Here is a 14,447-nt window from a genome sequence, read left to right as displayed (position 1 = left end):
GGACGAAAGTCCCCCGCGCAGTTCACGTGCGGAATCCAGAGGCTCTGGGACCCGATGATAAAGTGTATCTTATCAAAAGCGAGACCCTCAAATGAATGGGCAGACAGCGAGCTCTGGCTGCTGGTGGGCGCTCTCTCAAAATAACTCTTTAAAAATCGGAGTTAAGGTGCTTTAATCGTCTGTGAGTTTCAATCTGTTATTTCTACATACAAAATTTTACCCGGAATATTCTGGCGAATCAAAAAAGGGAGTTTGATTTTGATACCAGTGATGCCCTTTTGGAAATGCGGACCGTGCCTGGCCGGTTGTAAGCACCGCGTAAGGGTTTGGTAGAGATCAAGGGATATCACTGTGGCTTTGTCACGTGAAATATTCAGCTTGCCATTTTTTTTCTTTTTGTCTTTTTAACTTGATATTATGAAAAAAAGTTCAAACCTACGGAAAAGTTGTAAGAATAGTACAATAACATCTGTACACGCTTCACTTAGACTCCCCAGTTGTTGACATTTCCCACATTTGTCTGATCTCCATAAGTAGCCACGTATTATACGTTTTGGGAATCATTTCAGAGTCAATTGCAGGCATCGTGACGCTTAGCCCCTACCTATGTCAGCATGCTTCTCTGAAGAACGGGTTCCCTCACATAACTCAGGACAATTTTCAAACCCCCAAAAGTTCACATTGACAAATACTGTTATCTCACAAACAGCCTGTATCTCCCCCCGCTTCTTCCACTGCCCGTGCCCCCACTCCTTGCCCCCCAGGCCGTCGTTTCTCAGTCGAGTTGTGTAGGACACAGCTCCTTGGCCCAGGCCGGTGTGATGAGCCTCGCGCTCCCCGCCTCCGCCCGCCCCTACTCCACCCTTCCCCGTCCCTGCTCCATCCCTTCCCCGTCCCTGCTCCATCCCTTCCCCTACTTAGATGAAGTGAGGGGCCAGAGCTGGGCGGTTCATCCGTCATCTCCTTGAACTTTGCTGACCTCACTTCCCGTGGCCTCGTTTTAAAGGGGGTCATTGACAGCTGACATCTGTCTCCAGTCCTGGGTGGAGGACCTGAGGAAGGAGACTGGGTGCTGAGGGGTCTCAAATTTGCATCCTGTGAGAACTGGCTGACGGAACTGAGTACGAAACGTCTAAGGACCACATTGCATTTACGTTAACATATTGAAAGGACTTTTATGTGGGAGATGGCTAAACTTGTTCCTCATTGCCGAAGACAGTGGTAAAGTTAGAGAATGGAGACAAACAGGGAACATAAAGACTTTCTGACAATGGGGGGAGGCTGCCTCCAGACTCCCGAGGCTTCCATTACCGGAACTAATTGAGACAGGCCAGGGACCATCCCACAGGCTGGATTCCTGAATGGGGCGTGTATCAGACTAGGGTCATGTTTAAGTTTAGATTCTATTATTACACTAAATAACATTTCCTAGGTCTTTTATTTACTTCAACTTTCAAAACAAAACCAAACTCAAAACCGTGCAACACCCTTGACGTTGTGAAGATCATCAAAGGTAACCCTTAAAATAGCAGGGTGCAAAACGGTGTCATCATAGTTAAATCGTAGGCCGCAGGGTCATGCCAGGAAGAGCCCTCAGACCCACCGAGGTGGCGGTCTGGGAGCAGAGAGCGCTGCTGTCCACGGTGGCACTGCTTCACTTGTTCAAGGGCTCAGGCCAGCCATTTATTTTCTGTGGAAAGATTTACCCGAGAGGCTGATTCAAGATGCACATCCCCTGGCCCACCTCCCAGAGGTGACGATTCAGCTCTGGAGTGGGATCCCGCTCTGTGTTTGGAAGCACTGAGATCCTCTTCTCCTCCCTTCCCATTCATCTGGTCCCAGGCCAGGCCCACCCCAAAGTGTGGGGTGCCTCCTGGTGTTCACGAGGTGGGGTCTCTTCAGGGGTCCCAGCACGGACGGGAAGGACGCTTCCTCAGAGCCCGCTGAGCGTGTGCTCTTCCCCCTGGTTGGCAGGTGCGTGGATTCTCACCGGAGGCACCCATTACGGCCTGATGAAGTACATTGGGGAGGTGGTGAGAGACAACACCATCAGCAGGAACTCCGAGGAGAACATCGCGGCCATTGGCATAGCGGCTTGGGGCATGGTCTCCAACAGGCACACCCTCCTCAGGCCCTGTGACGTGGAGGTACGGGGGACGGAGGAGGGCTGCGAGGTCACGCGGGAGCAAGACCGTGGCGTGGGGCTCTGGGATGGAGTCAGCTCATGGGAAAGTTGGCCTTGCAGGGAAGGCCTTTCTTTGGAGCCTCACAAGTTAAAAACGAGGATGACATAATCAACCCCCAGGAAAGAGCTGCCAGTGGATGCATTTTGTTCATTAAAATTGGTTCCCAGCAGATTCGTTAGAGTCAGGTTCTTTATTCTGTGTACTGGTGACCTGAAGACATCCAAAGAGGGCTCAGCTTGGCGACCATACCTCATTCCTTGGCCACACTCACAGGAATTGAAGTTAATGCCAGGGCCCCTGGTTAATGTGGCATTATGCGGGTTGAGGGATGTCCCCTCCCCCAAAGTTTCCTGTGAGCATATAGAGAGTCATCAAAGGTGCATTTCATGTTCAAAATACAAGGTAGGCATTGAGGCTTTGTATAAAGTGTGGAATTTTGAAAACAGCAGTGACTTGAGGACGCCTTAAATGACGGGTATTCTCTACCCAGAAGCTTTGGGCCAGATGCTCAGAAATCCCAATTGAATCTACACCTGCTTCCATCTGGGACTCCTCAGAAGTTTAGGCAGTAAGTGGTCAGGATTTGGGGAATTACTGTGGTCCTTTATATTTTTAACATTGATTTTACTTTTGTGTCTGTTAACATATTTGAGGTTCAGAAGGGGCAGAGGAAAGTGGGGAGGCATTTCCTGATTGTCTGCCAGGAGGCAGCATGGTGGAGAGGGAGGGTGATGGGTTTGGGGGACAGGGAAGTCGGGGTGAGAGTCCCCACTGCTTTTCCAGCTGCATGATCTTAAGAGAGATTCTTTCTCTGAATTTTTATAATAATAACCTCGTGTTGTTATGGGAGAAATTAATTGAATGGTAGCTTTTATTGTGGTTACTAGATACTTAGCCAGGAATGGCAAGATGGTCAGTCTCATATCACACGACAACTTTAGGGGAGGATGTGAGGACAGCAGCAGGCTGGGTGGGAAAGAGTATTGTTATCTGTTAGTGATGTTTGGGAGTCGCACGCCTGGGAGTCAACTTAACCCTGTGGTAGACGCATTATATATATTAATTCACAGAATCACAAAACAACCCCGTAAAGTAGGCATTTTTATGCCTGAATTGGAACAACAACAATAACCAAGACTTTAGTATTTCCTTGGTGGCAGTTTTATAGGGCCCGTTGTCTGTCAATAAGTAAAACTTGAAATGAATATATGAAGACTAAACAGAAAGTTCCAATCACTTGGCAATTAACAACCAAACAATCAAATAATCTTCTTGTTAAATAAAATGAACTTTCAAAAATATAATCACAGATCATTTAGAAAACAATGAAAATGAAAACATTACATATTAAGGCTAATAATACATGGCCAAAGCTGCACGCAGAGTGAAATGCATAGCCATATACCTTTATTAGTAAACATAAAAAAAATAATTCAATAATAATAATACCTAATATTTATTTAATAGCATTTGCTGGTGCTATTACTAGGTTCCATTCTAAGTGTTTTACATCTATTAACTCATTTAATCTGCACAACAGTCCTATGAGTTAAGTACTACTATTACTCTCTCTTTATAGATGAGAAAACAGGCGTGGAAAAAGTAAGAAACTTCTTTAACTCACAGCTAGTAAGTGGCAGAGCCATGGTTCATAGTCTTTTCACCACTATATTATTCAAATTGATAGATTGAAAAATAACACCAACAAAACTTAAGAAGAGTGGGAGAAAAAATAACATTCAATCACAAATAAATTAATTAGAAAAGAAAAAGTAGAAATAGTCTTTATTCTCTGAAATAGTTTTAACAATTTAAGGAATGAATAGAACTGAGAAATCAAATGTAATAATAAATATTTAAAAAAAATTGTGTGGATGCTATGTAAAACTGTATGTCAATAAATTTGACAATCCAGTGGGAATTTATATTTTTCTATGAAACTATAACTTATTAAAAACTAATTCAAGAAGAACCAGAAAATCTGACTAGATGAATTACCAATGAATGAACTTAAAGGGAAATAAAAAATTATCTTCAAAATTGGGCCAGATAGTTTTATCCAGCAATGAAAAAAAAACGTATATTCATTGCTAATTTCAAAAATATTTATAGTCTCCAACACATACAGAAGCATGAGATCTTTATAAATTGCTGGAGAAAGAGAAAATCTGTGCCCTTTCTGAAAAGCCATTTAGAAATATGAATGAAGAGTATGAAAACTGTTCATTCTATAGATCTAGTAATTATACTTATAAATATACCACTAGAGAATTTAGTATTTGGACAAGCATATCATTAAACTATTTCTTATGATAACAAGAATTGACATAAACCTAAATGTCTTGTAATAATAATAGGAAAATCTTCCAGTAGATTATTATACAAACAAGGATACATTGTGGAGCCATGAAAATACTATTTCCAAAGATTTTTCTGATTGTACGGAAAATATTTACAGTTTTAAATAGAGAATTATGAAAACCATGTAAATCAATGTATATGCCTGGAAAAGACATACATGCACTGAAATCTTGGTGGTGACTACCACTGAGTTGTGCAATAAGCATCATTTTATATTTCCTTGTAATTTTATTTTTCTTTATTTTCCATATTGTCTGCAATAGCATGGCTTATTTTTAGATACTCAGATTCTAGTGCGAATGGTTATTCCATTGATGTTTCTGTTAATGAGTGAGGCCGGCCCTCTAGATATTTTTATTGTTGCAAATTGGGTATTCAATGTAACTTTTCAAGCAATTTTTGCTGATATATATATATGGATTTGTTTGTTGTTTTGAATCAAATAAGTTATGAATGCTTTCCTGTTATAACAGTTTTTCAGTGGATTCTCTGGAAGTTGTATGTTTGCAACCATATTATTGGTAAATAGTGTTACTTTAAAAAATAACTCTTCTGCGCAGCCAGATGGCTCAGTTGGTTAGAGCATGAGCTCTTAACAGCGTTGCCGGTTTGATTCCCGTATGGGCCAGTGAGCTGTGCCCTCCACGACTAGATTGAAGGACAATGACTGATGGGTCCTGGGAAAGCACACTGTTCCCCAATATTCCCCATGAAAAAAAAATAACTCTTCCATTTAATTATACCTTGCATTTTTGCTCATCTTGTTTTCTTGGCTAAAATGTCCAGTATCGTTAAATAATGGTGATAGCAGGTATCTTGACAGCATCCAAGAGACCTGGTATCATAGTGGAAATGAGTCCACTATTTCACCAGGAAATAGGATTTGGTGAAAGGTTCAATATACACATATATTTTTTAAAGTATCATAAGGCATCATCATTTCATTTATAGTTTATAATTTGTTGAATCAAGACTGAGTGTTGAGTATGAAATATCTTTTTGCTTCTGTTGGGTTATTTTTCTCCTTTAAATCAGATTCTAATGAATGGCCTGACTCCTGGAAACAACACTAATTGTTTCTTTGTAAACTTTCTAGATTTAATTAACAAATTTTTGTTTTTTTAGGATTTTTGTATCCTTATTCCTAAAGGAGTTTGGTTTTTGGCTTTTCCTTTCCTGATTGGTTTGTTGTTGAGGTTTTGACCTCAGTGCTATGTTCTGGAAGGCTGTAAATGGGAACTTTTGTTCTGGAAAAGTTTGTAGCGTTCCTCCACCCAAAGCCTGGCTGTCGTATCCAGGACTCCCCTGATTGAAGCACCCGACTGGGCAAGGCCACGTGGAGAACAGAACCATAAACATTTTAACTTTGCTTTTCTTTCCGCTTTGTTCTAAGATGTCTGTGTGGTTAACAGAGTAACCTTCCCCTCCCCACTGAGTTTTCAACTGAACTTGTGTACTTGGAGTTCAGGTTGAAACACCTTTAAATGAAACCCTGATACTTTAATAACTAAGCACCTTTGAATGGGACCCGAGGGTCAGGAACTCCTTTCTTTATGCTCCCACAGCAGTTTTTTATTCCCTGGTGTTAAGTGTTAGGACGAAGTATCTACTGAATCTCTTCTTTTTGTGGTGCTGTAACTATGTGCTTCTCAAAGGCAAAAACTCCATCTTACTCATTTTCTAATCCCTAGACCTTGGCACTGGTCTTGGCGTATGATAGATTCCAAAAAAATATGTATGTGTGTATATCAGTGTCTACTTCTACCTGTATCCAGACACACACACAAAACTATGTGTATGTGTGTATGTGTATATGTGCTTATGTGTGTGTGTGTATGTCTGGATATGTATGGATATATGTGTGTGTGTATGTCTGGATATGTATGGATATATGTGTGTGTACACACACACATAATCCTTTCATGAATGCTATCAGTTTCAATGACTTTATTCAAAAGAGCTCAGGGTGATGGAACAAGAACTGGATGGGGAATCTGGTCCTTACACTGTCACGGCCATTTATGTGACAATAGGCAAGTGACCAAACCACTTTGAACCTTCATGTCTTCATATTAAAATGTGCTGTAAGATCTCTAAGACCCTTCTGAACTTAGGAATCTGAGAGGAGGCATCAACGTAGTGAAACCCAAAGGGTTAGCCTTCGTATGAACATATAAAATCGTCATCATAAATCTTGGCCAACAAATACAATCTCCAAGTAAAGTTTCTGTGTGCTTTCCAGGAGTATTTTTCCGCACAGTACATCATGGACGACTTCAAGAGAGACCCTCTGTACATCCTGGACAACAATCACACCCACCTGCTGCTGGTGGACAACGGCTGCCATGGACATCCCGCAGCAGAGGCGAAGCTCCGGAATCAGCTAGAGAAGTACATCTCCGAGCGAACGATTCAAGGTCAGGAGTTGGGAAGAGGGACATTAGACAAACATCAGAACGAGCTACAATAGCAGCAGCAGCAGCAACAATAGCACCAATTATTTAGTGAGACTCGGTGAACCTACCCGATTAGGTGTCCAATTGCCCAAGAAGAATTGTGATTTCTCTTCTTCTTTTAACGTACCAGGAGTGCTTCTGCCAGGGTCACTGAGATAGCTGCCCTTCCACAGACTGGAGGAATGACAGATGCTGGCTTGTCCCAGCCTGGTGTGTTAGTGTAGAAGGCCTGCTGTCTTTTCTTCTGCTGGAGAATATTTAACAACAGTAAAATCCGCAACGGCAAATAGGAGCAATGCCATTAGCTGGTGTAGACATGATACAAACCAACCCAGAGCTTCATAGTTGAGTGGTTTATTTCACGGAATTCTTCTTTATGATAGACCACCAATAAAACAGAGAACGTGGCACTTGACTGAAAGCCTTTATTTGCCACGAAAAGTGACATACTCTCTCTTCCTGGCGTTGAGATGTTGGTGTTGAGATGTCGTGGAACCAGGTTACCTTATGGTGTGGTGACAGACTTCAAAACAGGGACTTGTGTTCTCAACCTTACTCATTTCTCAATGGGACATATGTGAAGTAAGACATTTGTATGTGCAATTCTCACTTGAGAGAACACGTAGTTATGCAAATTTTTGACCCACTCAAGAAAGCATAGGATTATGCAAATGAGTGAGAGTGACAGTAGTTATTATAAGGATGAACTTGCACCTGGTCTAATATATATGAGCCAATCATTTACAGACTTGAGCATTTTAAAAATCAGTAACAAATTGCCGCATGACCTCTGTCATGCTGAGTGGTTTGGGGCACAAAGACACATCCATCATGATCAACAAGTAAACAGTCAAATCTGTGAGATCAGTGGCCATCAGCCCAAACCCTGGGCTCCCAGGATGGGAGGTCATTGTCCAATGCTTTCTTCCGGTAGCTGTCTTTTTTTTTCTTTTTAAATAAAAATAGGTACAGTTTATTTGGTTAAAAATATTTTTATATATATCATTATTTTCAAGTGTGGGATTGTCACCAAAATGTAGATGATTGTTAAGAATTTATCAAATAGGCTATTTTACGAGTACTATGTTTTCCCCGAAAATAAGACCTAGCCGGACCATCAGCTCTAATGCGTCTTTTGGAGCAAAAATTAATAGAAGACCCGGTCTTATTTTACTGTAATATAAGACCGGGTCTTTATTATAATATAATATAATATAATATAATATAATATAATATAATATAATATAATATAATATAATATAATACAGGGTCTTCTATTAATTTTTGCTCCAAAAGACGCATTAGAGCTGATTGGCTGGGTCTTATTTTTGGGGAAACGGGGTATGTTGAGTATTTCTAACGAGCCCCAAATAAGTTTTGTGTTTCATGTTTCACAGATTCCAATTATGGTGGCAAGATCCCCATTGTGTGTTTTGCCCAAGGAGGAGGAAGAGAGACTTTGAAAGTGAGTCTTGGTTTGTTTTTCTAGAAGATTGGTTAAGAAGTTTACTCAACACATCTGTAGTTTCAGGGTTTGGAGGCTCGGCTAATCCACTAAGTTGGTGCAACAGTAATTGAGGTTTTTGCAGTTATTTTTCATCTTTTAAACTGCAATTACTTTTGCATCAACCTAATAAACTGACTAATTTCTTCAAGTAGGTAGCATTTTCCCCACCTCACACTGTCCCCTGAACAGGCCTAGGTGGTTTCCTCAGCGGAGAAGATGTAGGAAGAGAATCTGAAGCCACATGAGTAGCCTGGAGACCCAGTGTTGGCTTTGGCCAGCAACCTGCCAAAGAGAAAGATTAAGGTGAATCAGGAGGCTTAAGGACCATAACCAGCAGGTGCCCACGTGCCATCCCATCTGCATGGAGACGAGCTGTCGTCTCTCTCTGTCTCTGTCTCTGTCTCTGTCTCTGTCTCTCTCTCCCTCTCTCTCTCTCACTCGCACTGTCTTAAATGTTCCCAGAGCACGTAAAGCCCACCCACGTGCCTCCCGGGCGTGCGTGGACTCCAGCCACATGAAGGGATCCGAAGCCCTAAGTGACTCTGAGATTATGGGGGAGCATTTCCAGGGATCTCACACCTGCAATGTTGAGCCGTTGAGCAAGAATTCTGTTTCCCCCCCATCCTTGGAGACTTGCTATTACTGAGTTCACCTTGCCCGCAGCCAGGCTTCCGTTTGACTTAGAAAGCATCAACGTGACCGCATTTTAGCCAGTAATTGAAGGCGTGAGCATCATTTTCATGATCTTTTTTCTAGGAATAGGACATTATAAGAAAGTAATTTTAATTCCCTCTGTTAATTAATTTCCATGTTGACTTGCACATCCCCTCATTTCCACTAACCTGTTTGAACTGTAAGACAGAGCTATAGATAGCTGAGGTCCTTCCCCTCTCTTAATCACAGTACACCCCAAGAGGTACAAGTGATTTCTGGCAAAGTTATTTGGAATCATATTCTAGCACTTATCTTTGTTTATTCCTTTATATAACAGTGATTGTTTCATTCATTCATTCATTCATTCATTCATGCATGCATGCATTCCTTAACAGGTATTTATTGAGCACCTGCTATGAGAACTACTACTGAGACCATTGTTTAATAAAAGTCTTCCAGGGAAAGACTTCCCAGGGGAACATTCCAGTAAAGATTTTTTTCAATGTGATATTGTTGGTATTTGAATGCTTGCAGAAGCAGCCACGTAAAAGAGGAAGAAAAATGGAGAGAAAGTAACTGAAAGATGGCAACATATATTATCTTTCTCAAACTTCAGATTTAGAATTCAGATTTCCAGAGAGCTGCAGGAGGCCCAGGGCACTGCATTGCTACAACATTTTCTGGAAACGTCTGCTCAACCAATTCACAATCCACAGAACAGGGGATAGGACCGAGGAGGGAAAGAGGGAGAAACAGCCAGCCGAGCATCTCTTCAGCTCTTTGTCCCCTTATCTTTCACCTTGCTCTCTTATCACCCCCACTCCCACCCCATCACAGCCCCGATACCCACCTTTAGTGCAGGTGGTGAGGTGAAGATGGGACCCCAGCCTGGTGTGTGTCAGCCTTCTGCCTGCTTTGATGAAGGGAGCACACCCTTTACGAGCGACGTCCTCTCTAAGGAAAGTGTCCAGCAAAGGGAAGGGGCTTCACAGTTTCCTCTGCACCTGTATGTAGAGCCCTTCGTCCTGCCGTCAAGGGATTAAAATTCTTACGACCTGATTCCCCTATGCTGCTCTGTGGTCTCGGTACAAGAAATAAAAGTGTGGTAGAGGTTTATCCAGGAAGGAAATTTATTTTTATTCTCTTTTATAAAGGAGGAAGGGAAATTGTCAGTCAACATAATACAAAACGTGTGTCTGCTGCTTTGCAGGCATTCTCGTACCTTAAGAGTGTGAGTACGGTTAGCCTCCATCAGAGAAGCTATCACTAACGTTGAATATCATCTTAAGAGCTGTCACTCAAATCTAAGACGTCAGTATTTGGAATGATGGATTGTGTGTATAAGGATATTTTCAAGCACTCATTTATGGAAAACTTCAGCTAGTCACACACATCCTTATTGTGGAATTCGGTATTAGCGCAGGATGTCATGCCACTGGCTTACGTTTCTTATTCATAAAGCATTGGCAAACATTTGGTTTGCTTCTGATTGTAAATGAAACCTGAAATGCAGGGGTGTGTCAATGTGTTTGGTTAACCACCTTGACCTTGAACCTCGGTCGCACGCTGGGTTCTGGGGATCCCAGTGTCTCGGTGTCCCCTCTCCCAGGCCATCAATACCTCCATCAAGAGTAAAATCCCCTGTGTGGTGGTGGAAGGTTCGGGGCAGATTGCTGATGTAATCGCAAGCCTGCTGGAGGCAGAGAACTCCCTCACGTCTTCCATCGTCAAGGAGAAGTTGGTGCGCTTCTTACCCCGCACGGTGTCCCGGCTGCCCGAGGAGGAAATTGAGAGTTGGATCAAATGGGTGAGTGCTAGGGGAGACTTCAGAGGGCTGAGAAAGGAGGGAGAGTGCCTCAAATGCCCGAGTCTGCTGGTAGCCGCTGTTTTGTACTTTCTCCGTGACTTTGAAACCAATTTCTTGCTGGACATTGCAGCTCACGTAAGTTGAATGACTTGCCGAGTCTCCATACCTCGTAAGGTGTCACCTACGGGGCTTTCGATTCAAGTCTGTTTGCAAAGCTGGTAATCCTTCTTTTACAGCACGATGTCAGTAAACATGGAGCTGTGTTTTGTATGTCTCAGTGGCTGGGGAGGAAAGACCCTCCTGGTAATGGTGTTTTAGAATCGCAGATCCTAATTTGAGTCTACATCTGTCAGGGAAGCTGTTACTGCAGAACACTTGCCCTTCTAGGTTAACCGGCCTGTGATTCAGTTCAGAATCGCTCACCTTTCTCACCAGGTCATGTAAGAAATGTGTCCTTATTGGGATGTCTATTGCACTTCTTATGGCTGAGTCTATGAACATATTGTAGCACAATGCTATGCTGTCTCACTTTTCTCTCCGTTTTATGCCGGCTGTTGACTTGAAATAACTTTCATTTTCTTGAGAGCCCACTTTGTTGGAGGCCTCACGTTCGTATCAGCCGTTCATTCACGTCCGCTCATTCAAAGATGGCCTCGATGGTTGGATAGGTTTAGGAGCATGTGGTGACACGTGGCAATTCTTCCATAAAGGAAATAACACGCTGTAGACAACAAGTCTTACTTTAGCCATAGAGCCCATTTCATCTTGAGAGTCCAAGGTTGGATTTAACATAAAGAATAAAAAAGATCCTTGACCTAGATTGGCATGGCAACAATATTTGGGAGTGGAAGAGCCTTGAAATTTAGCAAATATTCGAATATTCAAATTTAGCAAATGGAAGACTTGGAACAGTGCAGATAATCTTTTTGCTCGTGGTAGCCTTGTAAATAATGGGAAACATCTACCCAAACTTCTCGGCTGCCTGGTCCTCTGCAGTAAATTAATACACAGTGGGACCCTGCTGGTCTTAACGTCAGATGAGCGGACACTTCGATGGTAATCCTGATGGGGTGTAGCAGGATCCAGGTGACCAGAAAACAAGTCCTTTCTGGAATAGGTCTCATTATCTATTTCAGAATTTAAAAACACAGATGCATCTCCTCATAGCTGAGAGTCAGTGCTGGTGTTGCATGGCGCCCAGCCATTCAACAAATATCTATATGATGTTCCTACTTAGGATATTGCGTTTTGCAGATTTGACTAAAAAAGGTAAAGCTGGTGGTTTTATATGAAAGTTCCTGCTGGGGTTTTCTTATATCTTGGCCAAGTCCGGTTGAGAGACAGACACAAGAATCAGGTGCATAGAGGTCAAAGTTCATCAGCTTCATTGATGACGTAGGCCAGGTTGAAAGGTGTAGCGTAGAGATGCAGCCACAATGACCTCTTTCTGCTGAGTCCCAGAATGAGACAGATGAGCCCACCCAGACAGAGGCAGCCCCGGACAACTGCTGTCCCTGCCAGGCTGGCCGTGTGTCTGACGGCAGGCCAGCACGAGCACTCTGCAAGGAGCAGATCCCAACAAGAAGCAGGAAAGGGCTGGCCAGGTGACAATCGGATATGTCACTCCCCACCCTGAGTAGTGAGTGAAGGGGTGGAGACTATTCAGGGACCTAATTCGGATGGGACTCGCTCTGCATGGAAATATGTGGGTGAGGAAAAGGAGTCCTCCCTCTCCAAAGCAGCTCTACGTTGTCGATTCTCCACATATTCAGACCTAAACAGTTTGAATCATGCCAAACATCTGAGTGGAGCAATCCCAACGTGTCAACATGAATGTAAGACAATGTGTGTTGAGTGCTGTCTTCAAGATAATTTCCTGTGATGGGTGGAAGAAGTTCAGCGCCAGTTCAGGGATACCCACAGAGGAGGGAACAGCTCACTCCTAACTTACCCACCAAAAGTGGCCCTGGGTCTGTTCCAGTGACTTTCCTCTTTCTCTTCATGCAAGTTGGCTTGTAGATTCCAGACCAGATCATGTCCAAAGGACCATGCCAGCTAATGGGTCGTCACCCCGTTTATGAGGAATTCTGACTTCTGCTTCAAGAAAACCATTACGGGCAACTCATCTGAAACAGACGACAAACCAGACATATTTCACTTTCTGTGATTATATGATCCTTTCTGGGATGCATATCTAATTCATGTTAATATCTAATATGCTAGTGATATATCATAATTGTGTCAGTCAGAAGGCATACATCAATAATGAAAATGGGTCTGGAATTTTAATTACACACTCGTGTGGGAGTTTGCAACTGGTACAGAGTTCCCAAAAGACAACTCAAGAGTAGAATTGTTAATGAACATATACATTCAGTCAATATTAATTGCACAATTCAATATTAATTAAGCAACCTCCCAGGCTACTTATGGGTGACCTCAGTGATCGTGCGCACAACCAGCCCCAAACCTGGAGTCACAATTTCTCCACCTCTCCAAGAGACCCAGAAGCTCTCCACCGGGACCATGCCCTCCTCTCCTACCTGTTCTTTCAGAGTTATTCCCCTATACCTACTCCGCACCTTCTCAAGAACTTCACCCGTTACAGTCCCCCAACCTAGATATCATTCAGTCAAACTCCTTCATTAATTCATTTATTTAATTGATATTTATTGAGCACATACTATCTGACAGATTCTGTAATAGGTAACTTCAAAAAGAATAGTAGATACAGTGGAAAGAGCCCTTGTCCTTGCAGAGAAAAGAGAAATTGAAAAGAAGTTCATGTTGAGTGATTATAATACAATGCATTGTACAATATCCAACTGAAATGGGTGTTCTGAAGAAAAGTCACATGGATACAGAAGGGCCTGAGCTAAGGGAGTCTGGCCTGGCATGAAAGGCATCTCAGGGGGAGGTTTCACAGAGAAAGGGACATGGGAGCCATGATCTGAAGGCTGGACAGAGTTGGCGGGATGAAAGCTGGGATTGTGATGGTAAGAACAGCATGTGCAAAGGTCCTGGGGTGTAAAGCAATTGTGGCCTATCCAAGGATCCATAAGATGGCAGTGAGGGCATGGAATGGAAGCTGGAGAGCTTACGGGCCACGGCAGGGCCATGAACACTGTTTTGAGGTTTTAGTCTGGTCAAGCGTAATGGGAAGTCCCTGAAAGGTTTGAAGCAGGTGTGATCCGAGTTGTGTTCAGGGAGGCTCACCTTGGCTGTGGTGCGGGGCAGGATTGGAAGAGGCAAGAATACCTGGGGCAGGAGGAGGAGATAGGTCTCTGCTACTGTCCCCCGGTCCCCTCAGTTTGCTGTGTCCATATCCACTTGGTCCTTTTTCCTTTTCACTTTGAAGGAAAAGATGTCTCAGCCCCTCTCTGCTGCCCACCCCCACTTGTACCCCAGAGCCCTGGGACTTGGACCCCTCCCCGAAGGTCATTTTTAGTTGGATCTCTTTCCTTCGGCCTAAGCAA

At 43.0% G+C, this 14,447-nt stretch overlaps 1 protein-coding gene across 1 annotated transcript in view; it reads left to right on the top strand.

Moving 5' to 3' along the window:
- Positions 1–14,447, top strand: part of TRPM8 (transient receptor potential cation channel subfamily M member 8) — an 84,658-nt gene that overhangs the window by 20,666 nt on the left and 49,545 nt on the right. Inside the window, exons 6-9 of the mRNA XM_033111407.1 lie at positions 1,975–2,147; positions 6,790–6,964; positions 8,401–8,468; positions 10,774–10,971. Of these exons, the coding sequence (XP_032967298.1) occupies positions 1,975–2,147; positions 6,790–6,964; positions 8,401–8,468; positions 10,774–10,971 (614 nt within the window). The remainder of the gene's footprint in view (positions 1–1,974; positions 2,148–6,789; positions 6,965–8,400; positions 8,469–10,773; positions 10,972–14,447) is intronic.

The sequence above is a fragment of the Rhinolophus ferrumequinum genome, chromosome 8 (genome assembly GCF_004115265.2).
Source record: "Rhinolophus ferrumequinum isolate MPI-CBG mRhiFer1 chromosome 8, mRhiFer1_v1.p, whole genome shotgun sequence".
In the NCBI taxonomy this organism is placed as follows: domain Eukaryota; kingdom Metazoa; phylum Chordata; class Mammalia; order Chiroptera; family Rhinolophidae; genus Rhinolophus; species Rhinolophus ferrumequinum.
The sequence above is the reverse complement of the archived record's forward strand: the minus strand, read 5'-3'. Positions and strand labels throughout refer to the sequence as shown.